A 22,089-nucleotide genomic window follows, 5' to 3' on the forward strand; every position below is an offset into this window, starting at 1 on the left:
CCCTATATATATTAAACATATTAAAATTGTTCAGAAACACATACTCAATGGATGATGACATCAGTGATGTCATTCGAGATGTCATCAGTGATGTCATGAGTGATGTCACTGACCATGTCATGAGTGATGTAATATGTGACGTCATCAGCAGTGGATTGCGGGTGCGCGAGTTATAGTTAGCTGAACTAACTATAACGGGGGAATTTCAATGGTTTTTTACGAGAGAAATGTCCAGCTAACTATAACGTATGTGAAACCTATGGTTTTTTCAGTGAATATATATATATATATATATATATATATATATATATATATATGTCCACTCCGCTATGGGTTTTTCAGTATATATATATATATATATATATATATATATATATATATATGTCCACTCCGCTTTTCCCTAGTGCATCGTCGCACCGAACAGGAACACGGACGCTTCAATCTGCTGTTGCCAGAAATTTATTTAGTTTGGCATGATGTGTACAAACGGTGCTGCCTCAGACGCGTTTTGGACACTGGGCTGTGTCCTTGTTCACTTACGTATATATATATATATATATATATATATATATATATATATATATATATATATATATATATGTCCAAACAAAGCCCTAAAGCAGATTCTGAGGGCACACAACAGCTCGCCAGTCCTCTGACAATCCTCCTCACAACCTGCCCCCAACCCTCGTGTTAACAACTTGCCGACGCGTTTCGAAGCTGTGACGCTTCTTCTTCTGGGCAGGGAAAACATACAGCACTTCGCACTTCTAACTCTCAAGCACTGACTGATTCACTGACATACAGCAAGTCACTCACTCAGGGATAATTTGAACTTCGACACAATCACGCAATCCAGACTACTGGACTACGTTTCCCAGACTGCCATGGAATCAAGTGCTTCTGGGAGCCGCCCACTAGAGGACGACGTAGCAAATAAAGATGCTTGAGAGTTAGAAGTGCGAAGTGCTGTATGTTTTCCCTGCCCAGAAGAAGAAGCGTCACAGCTTCGAAACGCGTCGGCAAGTTGTTAACACGAGGGTTGGGGGCAGGTTGTGAGGAGGATTGTCGGAGGACTGGCGAGCTGTTGTGTGCCCTCAGAATCTGCTTTAGGGCTTTGTTTGGACATATATATATATATATATATATATATATATATATATATATATATATATAAAAAATAGGATTGAGGTACATTAGACGTACAAATTTTCATTTAAAAAACCTTTGAAATTCACTGGAAAAACCATAGGTTTCAGGCACGTTATAGTTAAAAATTAGCATTTAAAAAACCATAGAAATTCACTTAAAAAAACATAGATTTCAGGCACATTATAGTTAGAAATTAGCATTTAAAAAACCATAGAAATTAACTGAAAAAACCATAGGTTTCAGGAACGTTATAATTGATTGGACATTTCACTCGTAAAAAACCATAGAAATTCCGGCGTTATAGTTAGTTCCGCTAACTATAACTCGCACCCCCGCAATGCACTGCTGATGACGTCACATATTACATCATTCATGACATGGTCAGTGACATCACTGATGACATCACTGATGACATCTCAAATGACATCACTGATGACATCATTGATGACATCTTCCACGTGAAAATCTGATGCACTTCCTCACACCTGAATATAACCTTTGATACACCTACTCTAAAATACAGACTACCATTTTCGAAAAAATAGACGCATCAATACCAGTTACTAAATACGCACTGACTGATTGCTAGGTCTACACACACATCCACTCATTCTACCATACAGTCACTCATACATGCAGTCACTCATCAATACAACACTATCATATGCACTCATACACTTATACAGACACTCACACACTGCCACATATCCAGAGTTACTCACACACTTAGTCAGTCATGCAAAGAATCAATCATACTTCCATTTACTCACCTATGCAGTTATACAGACACAACCTCACTTATTCATACAGATACTAACACATAATTACTCTCTTATAGAATTACTGATACTAATACACACTCATCCATGCAGCCAATCTCACAATTACTGACTCTCACATATAGGTATTTATATACACCATCACTCACATATACTGCCTTTTGCATATGTAGTTACTTGCATATGTACGACTGAGACATCCATTCACTCACCAACACACCCATACACACACTCACCCACCCATACAGCTGTATCCACATGCACTCTTGAACCCATACACCCAGTGAATCAACCACTCACCCATCTATGCACAGAGTTACACACCTCCCACCCACCCACACACACACTCAGGCAGCCAAACAAATAATCAGGCAAGCAGTCAATAACCCATACAGACACTCATGCAGCTACTCACCAACCCATGCAGCAGCTTATACAACAGACAGACTGATACAGACTTTCACACAGTTTAGTCACTAACCCATGCATTCAGTAAGAAACATTTAATCACTCACTTATACAGTCAGTCACATACCTACTAAATCCTCCATACAGACACTTATACACCCACTCATTCCTCAATACAGCTTGGCATATATATATAAAACAAAATTAAACTTTACAGCAACACACAGTCACTGGAAGATGTCATCAGTGATGTCATTTGAGATGTCATCAGTGATGTCACTGACAATGTCATGAATGATGTAATATGCGACGTCATCAGCAGTGCATTGCGGGGGAGCGAGTTATAGTTAGCTGAACTAACTATAACGCCGGAATTTCTATGGTTTTGTACAAGTGAAATGTCCAACTAACTATAACGTTCCTGAAACCTATGGTTTTTTCAGTTATTTTCTTTGGTTTTTTAAATGCTAATTTCTAACTATAACATGCCTGAAACCTATGGTTTTTTCAGTGAATATATATATAGATAGATATATAAATATACTCTCTCTAGTTTTTCATCAGAAACCCTAAGCAAAAGGTCTGAATATGTGAAAGAATGGAGATGTCAGGAGATATCAAGGGATGATGATTGTATGAAATTTGGTTCTTGGTTGAGGGGAGTGACGATCCTTCTCAAGCAACTACCATAATCCCTGTAAGGCTAAACTGCAAAGAGTCACTAAATTAACCTGTTCTTAACCCTCTGGTAGCTTGGCACAAGAGCAGTCAGGTTTAACTTAGAGACAATGTATGAAGTATTGATGCGGCACACAAACAGTAATTACGTAAAAACACAACATATGACAAATCACAAACCAATGTGGAAAAATGTAGAACATCTTAAGAAATAGAATTATACCAAAAGGATAAAACTCTCATCAGCAGAACCAAAGATATGCAAATTCATATTTTTCGGTAAGTATTGCACCTCATGCACAAAGTGCTACTCGTGGCCATCTGCAGCAAGACAAGGGGCAAGTCTCAAGTTCAGGCCAGCCACAATGGAGCATGGGCCCAATACAGGAACCAAGTTTGTCCTGCTGAAAGAGTTACCTTTTCAAAGTCCTGTGTAAAGTGTTGTATTTGCAGTGGAGGAGGTTGAGAGGAGCGCATTGCAGTTGTGGCTCAAAGGGCAGTCCTGGTGTCACGGATGGTCCTCACTGTAGCATGAAGATCCAGTTGGGCATCCTGGACATTTGTTGCTAGAGTTTCACATTGGCAGTCACAATGGGCTGAAGTTGCTGTAGTATGAAGTACAGATCTGACGTTGCCAGTCTTAGCTGTAGTGTAAAGAGGTGGGTTTATTCCTTCTTCGTATTGAAGATCATCTCAGGCGGCAGTGTCTCTCGGTGTGAATGGGTCTATTCGCAGTCACGAAGTGCCTTAAAATCAGGATTTCTCTTTTCCTAAGAGTTGACTGTACTCTGATGCCAGTGAAGGGTCCAGGAGCTTGGTATTCACCTCTTGGGGATCAGAGACTTACTCTAGCAGAGGTCAGCAGAGCTCAGGCAGGTCCAGTTGTACCAGATCCGCTGGACAGTTGCAGGTATGCCTCTGGAGCTTGTTGTATTCCTGTAGCTCATAACAGGAGGTAAGCCAACTGACCCTTACAACTCTGGTAGTCCAGGGATCAAGCAACCAGGTAGCCCTCAAGCAGCAGGACAGTCCTCTGAGAGTACAAGGCAGGCCTTAAGCAGCAGAGCAGTCTTCTGATAGCAGCAGGGCAGTTCTCTGAAGTACAAAGCAATCTAAAGTAGCGGGGCAGTTCTCTGAAGTACAAGACAGTCCTTCTGGGGTTGTCCTCCACAGGTCCAGGAGTGAACTGAAGAATTGGTATGAGGGTTGAACTTTTATACCTGGTGCCAGCCTTTGAAGTGTAAGAAACTTCTAGGCTATCTCCCCATTAGGTTCTGGAAATGTACTACTTTCCCCTGCCCAGGCTCCAAGTGATCTAGGGTAGCAATAGACTGGTGTCCAGTTCCTTTCAGAGTGTGCTGGACACACCCTAAAGAATTGTGAGTGGGGCAGGGAACAGATCCACCCACCCCTCTTGGTAGGATTGGCTATCCTTCAAACATCTAGCCCCCCTTTGTCTCACTGTTTGGTAAAAATACACAAAGGCAAACTGCCTCATTTTTACAGTCATGTGACCCAGGACACAATCCTCACAGTAGTGAAAAACGAATTTGGGAGTTTTTCACTACCAGAACATATAAAAGTTAAAAGTACATGTCCAACTTTTGAAATATACTGCACCCTGCTCTATTGGCTGTTTAGAGCCTACCTTAGGGGTGACTTTTATGTATTAAAAAGGATGGTTTAGGTTGGCCAAAGGTTCATTTGGCCAAGTCAAATTGGTAGTGTAAGCTGCAAACAGGCTACAATGACAGGTCTCTGACATGTTTTAAAGAGCTACAAATGTGGTTAGGATAATAAGTGGTGCAGGCCCATTAGTAGCATTCAATTTACAGATCCTTGGGACATGTAGTACCACTTTACTAGAGACTTAGAAATGTGCTGAATGGGTGTAAGCTGATTTGACCATGTATAAAAGAGAGCACAAGCACTTTAGCACTTGTTAGCAGCCATAAAGTGCACACAGTCCGAAAGCCAACAAATATGAAATTTAGAAAACACGAGGGATGAAGGCAAAAAATGTGGGGGTGCCCCTGCGGAGAGGGCCAAGTCCAACAATGCGGGATATTGACCCAATGATAGACTGGAGTAGATGATGGCTAGCAACCTGATTTGAGATTGGTGGGGGTGTGGCAAACTGATTGTTGCCTTTGATGTGGGCAGATGGAAGAGATGTTTCGCATGGAATGTTTAGTATTGTACACTGTGTCTCACTGAACAGTGTTGGAAGGCTGCCAATTTCATAACGTGCAGGTGAAGATCTGCCAACCTGAGTTAATGGGGAGTGGTTTAGGGCCTTAATGTGAGTCTAAGGGTTGCCATGTGACAGCAGTAAACTAACACCATCAACAATGGGAGTCTTGGATTGTTGGTTGCAGGGGTGATGGACCACACATGTTGCCCTGAATGGTGGATTGAGGTGGTGGATTGCAGGGCTGCCTTGAGGGTGAGTGGAACTTAATGATAGCAGGGAAAAGGAACTCTCTGCATCACAGAAGTATCTGGTTAAATGTTACATGATACCAATATTACCTTCTGATTCTCCTGCAATTTAAATGATTATTCTACCGCCAGGTTGTACATTTGCTTGCTACACGAGATCACTGACAGGAAAAAATAATTTTCTTTTTGGCAAATTTTTCAGGACTGGCACTACATCAGTTTGAAGATGTCATCGGTTTAAGTGATGTTTCAAGGATGTGTTGGCTGGTTATGTATAAGTAGGGTAATTTTTCGATGTTATGCAGAAGACAATGTATCCACATAAGTAATCCTGCCTATCCACCACCATCTTTTAATAACAACAGCGAATTAATGTTGCATGCGTGTTTTTTTTCGAATAAATGCAGCATTTATTTCTATTCTGAAGTAAACGTGTAACATGCAGATTGAAGCTCCCTTATCAGTGAACTCATCTTGGCCGAAGGTCAGCTATGGTCAGCGCTAAACCGGGTACTGCAACAAAACATGTAACAATATACCCGTTTATACAGGGAATATTTTCATAAATGTGTTTTATGCAGAGCTCGATATCGGGCCTTTACTTACCAGCCTTACTCAAGTCAACATTCGAACGACGATACAGCAATAAATGTGCCCGCTTTCATCATAGACCGAATATAAACATATCCTGGCAGCATGCGTGGTTAATAAAAATGATAAACCTGCATTAATGCACACACAAACAAGTGCTGGTAGCAATACAGTGCAAAGTTCAAGTTTGTGTTGCGTTCTAATTAGTTCCCTAGTTAATGAGTGGTTAGCGACTACAGATATTAGTTGATCTTTCGGCTTAATGGGCCCAGGCATGTACAGTGAGCGATTAGCATAATAGGACCACTGATGCAGTTAATGCTCGAGCCTGGACCGTGACTTACTGCTTCCTGCAAAGTGGCAATTATCGCGCCGGCACTTCACCTCTCAGAGGCATCTACCGGAAGGGTGATTTACAAGAATCGCAGCAAGGAGATCCAGAGAGAATGACAGGCGTGCATGTTTAGCCTGAGGTATTTATATTTTCCTCCGTAATCAGAATTCGCATGACGATGAGGGTGTTGTAATGAGTTTCTGCATGACTCATAGTTCTGTTTTCACAAACGGAGGGTGACTTGGGTTCCATTCAGGATGATGAAGGGTCAAGCGCCCGAACGAACAGCGGGTTGAGGCACTGTGATTACCTTTTCAGCTAATTGGAAAGGGTGAGCGTTGCTCCCAATTGAATACGTGTTCTACCTGGTGGGATCGGATAAAAACAAGCAAATCCATAACGGCGACGTGTAATCAATGCTCAGCAGCGCAAAGAAGTATTGTTTGCAATGCTGCGATTCACGGACAAGTTAAACCGTTTTTTTCCTGAAATAAAAATGTCCACTCCCTCCCCAAAACCGAAAGAGAAGAAACCTTTGCTGTATAGATGTGTACGTGTATAAATGTAGCAGCCAAGAATATCATATTCTCCCTCATCACAGTGTGAAAATACGCACTGCATTAAGAAAATAGTAATTTTTTTTGCTTTATGTTAAATTTTGGCTTACCGAGGGGTTCAGTAAGAAAAGCATATATTTTAAATGCTCAGCTCCCTCAAAATTAGTTGCATAATTGTCATAGAATAAATGACGAAAAAAATCGAATTGGAAGTGTCTATTCATCTGGCCTCCGGCCAAATAGATAATAATTTATTTTATTTACCCGGTAGCCGCTCAAATATCTGAAAACGTAACCAGTTATTTTGCCTCTGGATAAATAGTATGAGGGAAGTCTTTATTTAGCAAGGCATAAACAAAGAAGGGACTTTGGGCAAAGGAACAATGATGTCCAACGTGTACTACCGTTCCTGGAAAGTGTAAAAAGCATTTGAATAATAAGTGGACATAGAAATGTACAAATGTATGCATCGAAGTAAGTACATGCTTCAAACTAGGTTTTTAAATATTAAGAAAAAAAATGTCAAATCAATTTGGTGTAGGTACATTTATGTTAGGGTTAGACCTGACGTCCTTGGTGTGGTATTCCCCAAACATTTTGGCATCACTCTTTGCCCTGAAAGTCTCATCCTCATGGCCTACTGCAACGCAAACAGAACGCTTCACGGCAGACTTGAAAAGGTAATTTTTCAGTGGGGCTGACCTGGTCCCTAAACCCGGCCTGCGTTCCAATGTGGTCTCCTGAACTTGTGACTTTCCCCTGGTGCAGTGCGACCAGATGATCGCAAGTGGTTCTGTGTGCTACTTTCACACAAGAAAATAAAATTCGATATCTCTGGAATTTTTCGTGTTGTGTTTTCACTTTCTTGCTGTTTGTGCGCTGCATAACTACTTTACACATTGCCTCTAAGTTTTGCCTGACTGCTTTTGTTTCAAGCAACAAGAGGGTTAAGCACAGGTTAATTTAGTAGCTTATGTGGTTCACCCTAACAAGGTTTGTGGTTGTTTCCTGAACAGAGCTTCTACCCACCTCAACCAATAATTCAATTTCTTTCAGTTAGTATAAACCTAAACTAAGAAATTCTGAAATAAAACTTCTGTTTCAGGAGCTTCAAATGATAGCCAATGGATATTTTGTGCTGCAATCAGGAATAATTTGGCTTGCTGCATAGCATCTCTAAATTTATGTCTGTAAATATAATGACAGAATGTTATATCACTGATGATGTTTGAGGGCTGGATGCACTTAGTGCTGCTTATGGAACTAAATGTGCTGGATTTGGGGTTCTTGTCAATGGGATTGTGCTTGCTTAGGCTTTTAGATCTGGCAAAATAGGAGCACCAGATAAGCTGAAGCCCACTGGGAGCACAGCAAGACAGGTTGTATCTGACTGATGCAGTACTTAGAAAAGGCAATCGCTAGAATAGGGCACACTGCTTTGGAAATTGGGTACGTACACAGTAAGTGACAGAAGAAGACAGTTAAGCAAAGTATCTAGGTAATTCCCGAGGGAAGTGTCTATTCACTCACCTTTAGCTGAATAGACGCACCTTTTCAAATTAATCTCCTGACTCAGTGGTTTCCAGGCATAGATTCTGAGTTGTCGTATTTCATGCGTGGTCACCGCAAACATTACTGGCTCCACTCTTGAGTCAGTTTTGACTGCAACATAGTGAGCAGCATGCTATGGGGAATGGGTCTATGCTTTCTGTCCTTGACAGCATTGTCTCAGCATAAAAACGTGGAAGTCAAAAAAATAATAAAAAAGTAACCTAAATAACAGATTGGAGGCTGTATTTGGCTAAAGTCAGAGTGGATGTGACCTCAGGAAGAAAGGAGGAGAACCAGTAGGAGGAGCTGAATGAGCATTAGGAGGAGAAGACCAAGGAGGCCCACTGTGAGGGCGAGGGATACTACAGCCAACACCAAGTGTACAGAGACATATCACTTTAACCAAGGTGACCAAAACCTGAGAATAGGAGGAGCAGGAACAGCACCAAGGAAAGCAGGATCAGAAGTACCAGGACCAGGGTGAGGAGAATCAGGAGACCCAGGACGATCTGTGACAAGGGGACCATTACTAGTAGGACCATGCATTAAGAGGCAGAAGGACCAGGGTCAAGAGGATCGGGAGGGCATGGACCATCAGAACAAGGATAACTAAGAGGGACTGGGAGGACTGACCAGGACTACGAGTAGCAGAAGGGCCAGGAAGACAAGAGTCAAGAATGACAAAGGCCAGTAGGACCAGACCAAGGTGGACCATACACAAAAGAACCAGAACCAGAAGAAAAAAGGACAGGAGGACGAAGAGCCCGGAGATAAAATTAAGTAGAACCAGGTGATGAGAAGCAGAAGGACACATATAGAGGATAAGAGGGTCGGTAAGGGTCATGGCTAAGAGGACAAGGAAGCCCTGGATGAGCTGGACCTGGAGAAATTGTAAGGATCGGCAGGTCCAGGTGAGGTTCTGTAGCGATCCGAACCCGTGAATTCGGTATCATAGTACTGACACGATTTCGGTACCAATGAACCGCAAATGATCCATTATATGCATGACAGTGTTTTCGCTACGCAACTAGCATGAATTCACTGAGAAATAGGGCATTCTGTTGTAAAGTCATGGCATCCATTTTAGTTACGGCATCCATTTTGTTTCTTGCCCTCACATAGTCAATGAACGGACGATGACCCCGGCAGAGTCACCTTGTTAAGGACACGTAAGCTCGAGCCCCGAGAAAGGCTGACGCTGCATGACTAGGCAGAATCAAGCTGCCTCCCTTGCCTGAAGCCAGTCCTGCTATACTGGTTCTCGTGTCCGTTGTCTTTACTGAAAGGCCGAAGACGGTAGCCATGCCCGTTTATGATCCATAAACACCTCTTATCCTACTTTTCAATCCTTTGCACCTGGCTCTGCTCCTCTCCTTCTGGGCTTTTACAATGGGGAGGTTACGATTTTTATGATGGGGAGGATCGGGCAAAGAATGGAAAACTGTCGAGGGGACCTGATCGAATACCGAAAACCTACGACAAATTATTGTTTGATGTCTATTTACTGTTTGTTTGGGATACCGGGTTGGGCATGAGAAATATTCGTGTAATGTTGCCTAAAGACATTTTGCGTGTATTTAAAGAACAACCCACTTAATGCAATTTGAACAGTCTCGTAGATTCTGCCTCTGTGTGGTTCCTATGACTTCTGTGACCCTGCAGTGAATAAATCTTGGTCTCTGACGCCACCATCGAGAAACCCGCGTCTCTGTTTATTTGTGCACCGAGACAGGAAGGAACTCAGGGGTCTTCGGGTGTTGTTTCCCTGACACCTCTGGACTCTTAAAAGTCCAGAACCTCAAATTGGCGCCCAACGTTGGGCGACGTCATCCGGTACCGGTCCAAAGCCTGAAAAGTTCGAGAAGTTTCGTGTGAAGATTCCGGAGGGAGGTACCCCGCTTCATCGATCCCTGCATGTCGTAAAAGTGGCCCGACGATCTCTTCCACGAGGGTTCCCGTTCCCAGACGGCTACAGAGGACCGCTGCCCTGACTGTCGCCCTGTCTTGGACCCGAGGTGCAGACCTTAGTACGGCAAGACGTAGACGGGTTCTCCTTGGTGACGTCTTCCACATTTCAGTTAAGTATTAAGTGGGTTACGCTCAGTTTAGTTGTTCTTTGTTGCTCTGGTTTAATTCGTAGATTATCATTGGTTGCTCTTGTTTAGATAATCTTTGTTTTGGTATTAGTTCATTTTGATAGGCCTAAGTTCTCTGCGCATTTTGGTTGGAATTTGTCTTTGTTTGTGTCATGACTACCAGTAGTAATTGTTTCCTGTCCTGGTTACGTTGCAACGGGGATTCCCGGTTGGAAGATTCGTGTTCGGTTCCTCCGATTGGAACTCCTACATATGAGCTCTATTGTAAACATGGTGTGGGTCCTATTACGTATAATGAAGTATGGGTCCGTTATACCAGGAAAGATGGTGTCCTTAGTTGGCCACCGCATGGTAGCTTCGAAACCGAAATACTAGACAATCTAGAAATGAAGTTGTTTAAGAGAAAAGCCCGGCCGGCAATGTTTGATTCTTTTCGCGTATGGCGCAAAGAAGCCAAACAGAGAGAAATTAGGAAGACGAAGAAAGAACAGAAAGAGAAAGGGTTGACTTTAATGGAGTCTGCTAGGCAGATGCATGTCAACGAGACTGAGAAAGCAATGGAGGTGGCGAATAGAAAATATAATTTGGCAATTGATAAATGTTACCCTGTTTTGCCATCTTGTCCTACTAAGCCGATGGAGGATCATGAAAAGGATCCTCTGTTGTCTTACCTGTTGAATTCACCTCCACCGTATGCATAGGGTATTACAGCACCACAGTTATTACCTGTTGTACAGCCAGCTGCTGGTCAGCCTGGAATAGTTGCTCCACTTCCTTTGATTCCAGCTCCTGTACTTCCCGTGGTTAATGTTCCTTCGGCACCCCCTCTACCTGGGTCGCCTGTTCCGCCTTTGCCTGTCGTTTCGCAAACTGCTTTACCTGCTACTCCCACCTTTACTATTTCATCTGCTTCAGCTGCCCTGCTCCCGAACCCTGTGAACATTCTGACTCCGCTTTCCGTTCGTCGGAAAATAACCGACTCTGTAACTAATATCTTAACTCCTCTCTACAGGTCTTTAATTGGGACCCCCGTTTCTGACTCTATACAGAGACGTAGCCAGCTTCCTGGTCCTCAGGAACGAGAAATGTTAGATTCGACATCTCTTAGGTGGATGTCGAAAGCTGTGAAGTATGATGCACGAAGAGTGTTAGATACCTTTATGCAATGGAATGAACCAACTCAACGTTATGTTTTTGACGTAATGTGTTCTCTTGTGCGTGAAGAATGGGAAGATGATGACTTAGATTCCGTCCCCTCTGATCTGATAAATATTCAGCAGAAATTCGCCGCAGGAATGGTGATAGGTTCAGAAGTAAGAGGAGCGATAGAACTGATTTTAGCTTATAGGGATGATTCCCCCCTTCGAGCGACAAGGGACCCTGATGGTTCACCGATTACTACTAGGAAAAGACGAGGTCAATATCCGATGAGGGAAGTTCCACCGATATGGCGTGATGCAGTTCAAGCTGATGGGGCTAATGGTATTGCAGCTGCCCCGGCACAATTCCAGAGAGTGTGGATACACATCCCTTGGAAGCGGGCCGAAATATTAGCAGTAAAACAGGCGTTGCCGGACCCGCGTAAAAATCCTGCTGGTTATTACAAAGAATTAACGCAGACAGTTCAAGCGTGTGTCATGAATTTGGCAGACATTGAAATGCTATTTGGCAATGTAGTGCCACAGCCTATATGGGTCAAGATTCGGCAAGAGAACCACCCAGTCGCCTTAGGAGGTGATTGGCCAGCTATTGTAGCAGCAGATGGGCAACAAGTTGACGGTGCTAAACCTGAACCTCTGATTGCTGCCTTACCTGGCAGAATAATGAATCTGATGAAAACGCTGATGCCAGCGCTACGAGTTAATTGGGATAAACTATCGGCATGCAAGCAAAAGAAGGACGAAAGCGTCTCTGACTTTTTCACTAGATTTGAAGAGACCTTCGTAGACCACAGTGGGCAAGATATGAGTACTGAGGGAGGCCAGAGGTTGTTTGTCGACAAGTTCGTGTTTAATTTATTACCTGAGCTTAGTAACAAGTTAAAGGATTCTGAAAGTGCATGGGCAGTGTCGACAACAGCACAGATACTTGCAACGGCTCAGTATTACGAGAAAAGAGAAAAAGAAGAGAAGGAAAAGTCAGAAAAGAAAACGAAAGATTTAAAGACTAAAGTTCTATTGCAACAGGCGTATCCGCCTCGTTCGAATCAGTCAGATTCACAGCAGCGACCCCAGTTTCAGCAACAGCCACAATTCCAGCAAGGGACGTCCCAAAGATTTAATTATGGTTTTTCCCGACAACAGTTAGCATGGAATCAGTGTGCCTATTGTAAAAAGGAGGGTCATTATAAGAATGAGTGTCCGGTACTGCACGCACAGACTAGTGGTGTCCCAGCTCAGAGAGGTAATGTTGGGTTTATGCAAACTCCTAGAGGTAGAGGACGTGGTACAATGACACCACAGGCTGACCGCCAATCAAAATATTTCGATCAGCGAAACGCACAATCTGCGCAACCAGGTAGATCTCCACAGTATCATGTTGAAGATTATTATGATCATAGTGAAGAGATTCAGAGAAGCGAGTACTAGGACAGCCACAGGCAAAGAGAGGGAGTAGTATCAGTTCCAGTTGATCAGAGTGGACCTTATGTCGCAGTAGTTACCTCAGGCGTGGTCGAACCGTTTCTGTTGGATACTGGTGCGGCGAAAAGTTCAATTATGCATGCGAAACTCCCTGGCGCACCTTTGTCTGGCTTAACGAACACTTCAGTAGGTTTCTCAGGCGCCCCTGTTCACAATCCTGTTTCTAGTCCTTTGTCAATATCTGTTGGGCCATGCGAACTAGAAGCACCCCTTATTCTAACAACCGGTTGTAATGAGAATCTGCTTGGTTTAGATCTGTTGAAACGCCCACATGCGACACTGTACTGTTCTCCTTCAGGAGTACAGCTCACATTGGGCAAGAGAGTCATCTCTCCAATGTATATGTCGATGAATAAGCTCCCACCGGAGCTGCGTTCTCTCCCTGATACTCTTTGGGCGACTGGTCCTAACGATGTAGGCCTCTTGGAAATTCCCCCTTATGTGGTAAGTCTGAAAGCAAATGTTAAATTCCCACGAATCCCACAGTATCGGATTTCGAATGAAGGTGAACGTGCACTCTAGCTGATTGTGAAAGACTTAATACAGAAAGATGTGATAGAGGAAACTAGAGGAAATGTCTGCAATAGTCCTGTTCTGCCGATTTTGAAACGCACTGACCCGTCCAAACCTCCAATCTACCGATTTGTGATTGACCTCAGAGAAGTTAACAAAATAGTGATTCCGCAGTTTCCTGTGGTACCAGATATCACTGCATTATTGACGTTGATTCCTGCCTCAGCTTCATGGTTCACAGTGATCGATTTGAAGAATGCCTTTATCAGCATTCCGATAGCCGAGGAAAGTAGAGACATTTTTGGTTTTCCTTAGGAGGTCGCAGTTTCAGATTCAAACGCGCTCCGCAAGGTTATTGTGAGAGCCCTTCAATTTACAGCCAAGCATTGAAGAGTCAATTAGATGCTCTTGTACTTCCTCCTGGTGTTGCTCTGATCCAATACGTAGATGATCTTTTACTGGCTGCTGATGACAAGGAAACTTGCAAAACAGCTACAATTTCTTTATTACGTCATTTGTCAGACTTACATCACAAGGTGTCACCTTCTAAACTGCAATATTGTTGCCAAGAAGTGACCTACTTAGGTCATCTTTTGTCAAAGGAGGGAAGAAGGTTGACCCCAGAGAGAATCAAAGCAATTTCGCAGATGACTGTACCAAGCACACAGAGAGAAGTGCATGCGTTTTTGGGTATTACGTCATACTGCAGGCAATGGATCCCAAATTTTTCTCTCATGGCGAAACCATTGGTGGCCCTGACTGGAAAAGGTGTTCCGAGCCCTTTGCCATGGTCTGATGAATGTCAACAGAGCTTCTCCGACTTACGGGATGCGCTGTGTTCAGCTCCTGTGTTGGGTACTCCTGACTACAGTAAGCCGTTTACTTTATATGTCCATGAAAGAGAAGGTTGTGCGTTGAGTGTATTAACGCAACAATTTGGTGACAAACAGCGGCCTTGTGCATATTTCTCATCCACATTAGATCTGGTAGCCAGAGCATTGCCAAGTTGTTTGAGAGCTACAGCAGCAGCTGCAGTGTCTATCCGACAGTCTGCTGGACTAGTCATGAACAACATGTTAGTAGTCATGGTTCCACATGCTGTGGAAACACTCATGAATCGAACGAAAACTCAGCACCTCACCAGTGCTAGACTATCAGGCTATGAGCTGACGCTTTTGGCAAGTCACATTCAGATCAAGCGATGCAACATCTTGAATCCAGCAACGCTGTTGCCGACTACTCAAGAGTCGAGTGATTCAGAGCCCCATGATTGTTGTTTCAAAACTGAGGAAGAGACAAAAGGTCGGATTGATTTAAAAGACACTCCGTTACTAGATCCAGACGGCACTTTATATGTCGATGGGTCGTGTTTCAAACTACAGAATGGTGATGTGACGGCCGCGTATGCAGTTACGACTTTGAGTACGATTGTTGAGACTGCAAGAGTAAGTCAGAATTCTGCCCAAGCTGCAGAATTAATTGCATTAACAAGAGCGTGTGTTTTAGCTGAGGGAAAGAGAGTGAATGTGTTTACTGATAGCCAATACGCCTTCGGCGTAGCACATAGCTTTGGACGTCTCTGGAAAGAAAGAGGTTTTCTCACGTCCCATGGGACTAAGATCCAACATGGACAGTTAGTCAGCGATCTATTGGAATCCCTGACCCTACCGAATGAAGTTGCGATTGTGAAGTGCAGTGCACATCGAAAGATTACGGATGATGTTGGCCGTGGGAATGCATTTGCTGATGAGGTCGCTAAAGAAACGGCCAAGAACATGATGAGCCGAATGTACGTTGCAACGTCTGCAAGATGGATTGCTGAATCAGGGATGTGTGAGAATACGATTGAAAGTGTGAAGGCAATCCAGAATGAAGCAACTGAAAATGAGAAGAATGAATGGAAGGAGAAAACGGGTAAAATGGATTCAAGTGTATGTTGGGTTGATTTGTCTGAGCAGCAACGTTGGATGTTACCTGATGCGTATGTACTTGCGGTAGTCACGATGGCGCATGGAGCGGCACACATTAGTTCGAAAGGGATCTGTAAAATGTTAGCTCCAGTATGGAAGAATGATGGAATTACTAAGTGTGCGGAAAGAGTGGTGAAAAACTGCATGATATGCCTGATGCATAATCCTGGCAAGGGAACCCCAACCCCAACTGGTCATTTTGCTCCCCCTTCTTGTCCCTTTGAAGTGATTCAGTTGGATTTTATCCACATGGACAGGTGTAACAATCTTAAATATGTCCTAGTGGTAGTCTGTGCCTTTTCAAGATGGATTGAGGCATATCCGTTAAAGGATAACACTGCTATGTCCACTGCCAAAATCCTCCTCAAAGAATACTTCCCCAGGTATGGTATGCCACGGATTGTTTGGTCGGACAATGGAAGTGAGTTTGTAGGGAAAGTTATGAAGAGTGTGTGTACGGGTCTGGGTATTACCCAAAAATTCCACAGTGCGAATCACCCACAGTCAGCGGGTTTGGTTGAAGGGTACAATGGCACCCTGAAGCTGAAACTTGCTAAAATTCAAGCTTCCACTGGTCTATCTTGGCCAGATGCACTGCCTTTAGCTCTATTGTCCACCAGAGCGACTGTACACTCTCGAGTAGGGCTTAGCCCATATGAGATTGTGTTCGGTCGTCCTGCTAATGTTTGGGGAGTCCCTAGGCCAAAGGAATTCAAACAGATCGAATACCCAATGTTGATTGATTATCTTTATGACCTGACTGCTAAACTAAGCCTTATTCGTCAACAGGTATTCGAATCCTTGCCTAAACTGCCAGAGAGTCCAGGCCACACGTTGAAACCAGGCGACCAAGTTGTGGTGCGGAATTTTGAACGAACTCGGAACCTCCAGCCAAGATTCGTGGGTCCGTTCCAGGTACTCCTAACAACGAGAACTGCTGTACGCCTAGCTGGAAGGAAGAATTGGGTGCACGCTAGCCATACGAAACGTGTCCCTCTCCCACTCCCCTATGACAACTGGGTTAGACAGGGATTTGGTGTATCCGAGACAGAACCTGTTCCTAGGCACATCCCTTTCAGTGATGCAGAGTACATAACGGACCACCCACGAACTGAAACACAGAACTTTGACACCTCAGCAGGAACCGCTCTTTTGAATCCTGGACCGAGTGTTGTACAAAGTGAACATTTGTCACCTGTGGAGTCGAACATTTCCGCACCTGTAGACCAGCTATTTCAAGATCAGACAAGACCCGGAAAGTACAGATATAATCTACGTTCTCATGTTATGAACTAATGACATTGTATAATTACCTTTCTGTTTGAAAACTGTTTTGATCTTATTGCATTCCATTCAGTCAGGAAGTTTGCTCTAAATTTTTATCTTTCGTTTTTGTTGTTTCTCTCACCTTGCCGTCTGGGTTACCGTAGGGTCGTAACGTGTGCCTTGTTTTAATTTGCAGGGAACCAGACACAAGGTCGGTTTCTTCTGTTTATTTTGGGAACTCCCAGGGTAAACAGAGGCAAGTTTTTAACAGGTACAAACCATCCGTTGCGAACGGTTGTAGAAGATGGAGCTTCCTGAACTACGACGGGTTAACGTCATAAATGTGCACAAGACAAAACTATATGACATATGATATAGCAAATGTTTTCTAATGCAATGTACTCTGACACTTCTAATTGTTTTGATAACTTTGGTAGGCGGAATTATTTTTGGTATTCAGTTGATCTTTACACCTGTTACATCTACAGTATCTCCCCATGTTCCTGTTTCTCCGACTGTTGTTTCTCTTCATTCTTTCCATCCTTTTCCTGCCCACGAGCAAGCTTGACGCTCTGAGTTTATAAATAACACTTTCATTCAGCTCTTGCATCAACATCAACTAGTGGTTAACACAACAAACTGCTGGGTGTGTGGCTTGGTACCACATACCATGGACAAGGGCATCCCTTATCTGGTTCTGCCCTTTAGTTATAATGGATCATTCTGGGCATTTCAGACCATGTTCGCTTATGCCCTAGAGACCTATCCTCCACGACCTCCGCGTTCCACTAGGTATAACTCTGCTAATAGAGCCTTGGTAAAAGGAATCACTGACATGGTTAGAGATGTCAATAACACTCCGTTCATTCCCAAGGATGAATTGCGAGTTTACATGGGTTGGAATGTTACGGAATATGGCATTACTCTGGGTGAGAACAAACGTAAAAGCTCGACTCCGATCTGGGTTGTACCCCACCAAGGTCAGGTCTGTTTGCAAGGAAATGGGAGGAATCCGAAAGCTCGACTAGGGAAAAGTGACTGTATCGAAACATATGTTTTCCCGTCACAGTCTTCCCCTGCATTCTTAGCTGCTAAAGGTACCTATTTTGTTTGCCAAGACAGAGCATACACATGGCTGCCTGCTGACTTCTCAGGCTCATGTTATATCGCTCAACTATTACCTCCGACATACACTGCTGCACCGGACTATCACAAAACTAGAGTTGTAAGAGGTGTTTTCAGTAAAGAAGATACTGCTGGCCAAGAGGCAGGAGACTTCTTCAAAGGTTTCCTTCCATTCTGGGGGCCTATGGCCAACAGTAGAAACTTACGTCAACTAACACGGGTAGTTGAATCCACTATCACCGAAACTGCGGGTGCCCTTAGTAACCTGACAGCTGAGCTTCAAGCGGATCGCCACATGACGTTACAGAACCGTATGGTCCTTGATGTGTTACTTACAGATCGAGGTGGAGTATGTAAGATGATCCAATCGAGCTGCTGTGTTTTTATCCCAGATAATGCGCCAACGGTATATAAGGCCATCTCTAAGTTACACAAAATCTCTGACTCTATTCATGTAGATTAAGGTGACTGGTCATTAATGGGATGGTTCTGGAGCCTGTTATCTGCGTGGGGATGGAAGGTTCTGATAGTCACTGGTGTTGCGTTAGTATTTTTATTTTCGTGCTGTCTCATTGTTCAGTGTGGTCCTGCCTTATGTAATCTCTGCGTTTCATCATGCGTAAGAAGACCACCTGTTTTTAGAGATACGCCACGGGATAGAGTAATGCTTCAACAACATATCAGTGACCTGATGAACATAGAAATGGACTCTGACATAGAGTAAGTTATTGCCTATGTAAGGGCAAAAGGACGGTCTGAGGTTCTGTAGCGATCCGAACCCGTGAATTCGGTATCGTAGTACTGACACGATTTCGGTACCAATGAACCGCAAATGATCCATTATATGCATGACAGTGTTTTCGCTACGCAACTAGCATGAATTCACTGAGAAATAGGGCATTCTGTTGTAAAGTCATGGCATCCATTTTAGTTACGGCATCCATTTTGTTTCTTGCCCTCACATAGTCAATGAACGGACGATGACCCCGGCAGAGTCACCTTGTTAAGGACACGTAAGCTCGAGCCCCGAGAAAGGCTGACGCTGCATGACTAGGCAGAATCAAGCTGCCTCCCTTGCCTGTGGCCAGTCCTGCTATACTGGTTCTCGTGTCCGTTGTCCTTACTGAAAGGCCGAAGACGGTAGCCATGCCCGTTTATGATCCATAAACACCTCTTATCCTACTTTTCAATCCTTTGCACCTGGCTCTGCTCCTCTCCTTCTGGGCTTTTACAATGGGGAGGTTACGATTTTTATGATGGGGAGGATCGGGCAAAGAATGGAAAACTGTCGAGGGGACCTGATCGAATACTGAAAACCTACGACAAATTATTGTTTGATGTCTATTTACTGTTTGTTTGGGATACCGGGTTGGGCATGAGAAATATTCGTGTAATGTTGCCTAAAGACATTTTGCGTGTATTTAAAGAACAACCCACTTAATGCAATTTGAACAGTCTCGTAGATTCTGCCTCTGTGTGGTTCCTATGACTTCTGTGTCCCTGCAGTGAATAAATCTTGGTCTCTGACGCCACCATCGAGAAACCCGCGTCTCTGTTTATTTGTGCACCGAGACAGGAAGGAACTCAGGGGTCTTCGGGTGTTGTTTCCCTGACACCTCTGGACTCTTAAAAGTCCAGAACCTCACAGGGATAGTCTGACCAGAGTCACTAGCCCAGGGGCTCAAGAACCAGTATGACTAGATAAAGAAAGCAAACTGCCAGGACGACCATGATCAGAAGGACAAGAACAAGGTGGACTAGGAACAAAGAGACCAGGTAGGGTATGAGATCTAGGATGGAACATGTGGGACTAGGAGTGTCAGGGAAACCAAGACCAGTGGGACCAGCACTAGTGAGAAACGCACAAGAAGACCAAGTCCAGGAGGAAGAGACATGTCAGTATCAGTACTATTATGACCAGATCCCATGAAGAAAGGGACCATGAGCAGAAGGAAGGTCAAAGAAGCAGGGGGACTAGGAGGACAAAGAATAGGATGATCATTAGGAGCACGATCAGGGTGATGAAGATTAAAATGATTAGAAGTCCTTGGTCCAAGACAACCAGGATCCAGAGGACAAGGGCAGGACTATGTAAGAATACTGCCAGAAGGACCAGGACTAGGATGAGGACAACCAGTATAGACTAAGGTCAGAATGAACATGAGTGTCAGAACCCAATTACAAACTCACCTATGGTCTTCGGGTCCTGGTGAGAGTGATGCATTGCCCTGAACACGGCCAATTCGCTGCAACAACCTCCAAGAAAAAACACACATTTTCACACCACTTAATGGGAGAGTTGAGATTAGGAAGAGAGAGACAGAAGGAAGACAAATCCAAACTTCTGCAACGCATCTGTCATTCCTGCCTTCGGGCCTCTTGCAACCTAAGCAAGCATAGTTCCATGCAAGGTCTGATACCTACTCTCTTTGTCCACATCTCTTCAGAAGAGATCCTTGGTGAGTCTGCCATGTAACTTGCTGGAGCAAGGTGAATTGATGAACGAAGAGCTGGAAACAAGGCCAAGTATGACAGCATTTTGTTTTCACTTAGGATCTAGTTCTGGATGCATGTTATCTCTTACTTTCACCTAGTATTTCCTACACCCTCTTGAGAACACTGTTCGCTTCACAGTGATGGAGTTTGTGGGGAATAATACTGCTGCAGGGAATGAAGATCACAAACCATCCAAATGTGTCTGAAAATCTGCTCAGAATAATTTTTGTAAACATGAAGTCCCATACAGAATGCATCTCTAATTCAAATACTTAAACTAGTATCTCCAATCACAGTAGCAAACGTATTGCAGTTAAAATCACAACATATTATATTTCCTAATGTCTCTCAATGTTGCACCCCTTCACTTGTTTTATTGCTTAGTAGCCATTAATAGCTGTTGTATTTTTGTGAACTCCTAGGATACAGTGACCCTGAATGGTAGATGACTTCCTAGTATCCATGAGTGAGTTCCGCTATGTTAATGAAAAAAGGATAGGGGTTGCACAACATGCTACCTTGTTATTTGTGACCACTTTATTCTTAGTCTTATATTGTTAGAAATTGAAAGGTATGCTCCATGTCCAAGCATTAAATGCAATCCTAGTCAGGGTAAGTCAAAACACACCCTAAATTATCCTGTGCTCACCCTCTGGTAACTTGGAACAGAGCAATCAGGCTAAACTTGAAGGCAATGTGTAAAGTATTTGTGAAACACTTCAAACAGTAACATAGTTAAAACACCACAATAAGACTTCATACCAGGGTAGAATGATAAAGAATAATTATATAAGATCCAAATGACAAAAATCCAACAAGTAGAAGTGCAGATATGAATTTTCAAGGAATAAACTGTCAAATTGCGCTTAGAAGCAATCAGCACTTAAATGGGCAATCTGGTCGCAGCGCATCGGGGCAAAGACAAAAGTTCAGGTTGACCACGATGGAGCATTGGCCACCTACAAGGACCCACTTAGGTCTGCTGAAGAACAGTACCTCATTCTGGGTTTACTTCGAATAAGAGAGATGCCGCTGAAGCAATGCCTCGGTGTCGAGCAACGCAGTGGGCGAGATGCGTTGAGAGTCTCCATGCAATAATGTTGATGCATCAGTTTCAAGAGTGTGGCGCAATGAGTCCTGCAGTTCCACCAGCAGCATTTAATTAAAAGGCCCTGGGTGCATGCAGTGAACTTTACTAGGGACTTATAAGTACATTAAATATGCCAACTAGGGTTAAGCCAATATTGCCATGTTTAGGGAAGAGAGCACAAGCACTTTAGCACTAGTCAGCAGTGGTAAAGTGTGCAAAGTCCCAAAGAAGCAAAAACTTGGTCAGAAAAATTGAAGGAGGCAGGCAAAAAGTTGTTGGAAGACCACCCAAAGGCTGTCAAGTCTAACATATATGTACTAATATCTTCAGGAATGCTGAGTATGAAGACAAGTATACGGCATGTTGGGAAGGCTGAAGATAAAGATATGTACCAGAAGC

The 22,089-nt window shown here is 43.5% G+C and overlaps 1 protein-coding gene across 1 annotated transcript; it reads left to right on the forward strand.

Annotated features, from left to right (window-relative positions):
* The first annotated feature begins 6,387 nt into the window (after positions 1-6,387).
* On the forward strand, positions 6,388-19,641 carry LOC146860343 (endogenous retrovirus group 3 member 1 Env polyprotein-like). The gene is made up of 2 exons (XM_085646337.1): positions 6,388-6,523; positions 16,503-19,641. The coding sequence occupies exon 2, from the start codon at positions 17,650-17,652 to the stop codon at positions 18,565-18,567; it is 918 nt and encodes a 305-aa protein (XP_085502463.1). The 5' UTR covers positions 6,388-6,523; positions 16,503-17,649; the 3' UTR covers positions 18,568-19,641.
* Positions 19,642-22,089: the final 2,448 nt, after the last annotated feature.

The sequence above is a fragment of the Triturus cristatus genome, chromosome 3_1 (genome assembly GCF_964204655.1).
Source record: "Triturus cristatus chromosome 3_1, aTriCri1.1, whole genome shotgun sequence".
Classification (NCBI taxonomy): domain Eukaryota; kingdom Metazoa; phylum Chordata; class Amphibia; order Caudata; family Salamandridae; genus Triturus; species Triturus cristatus.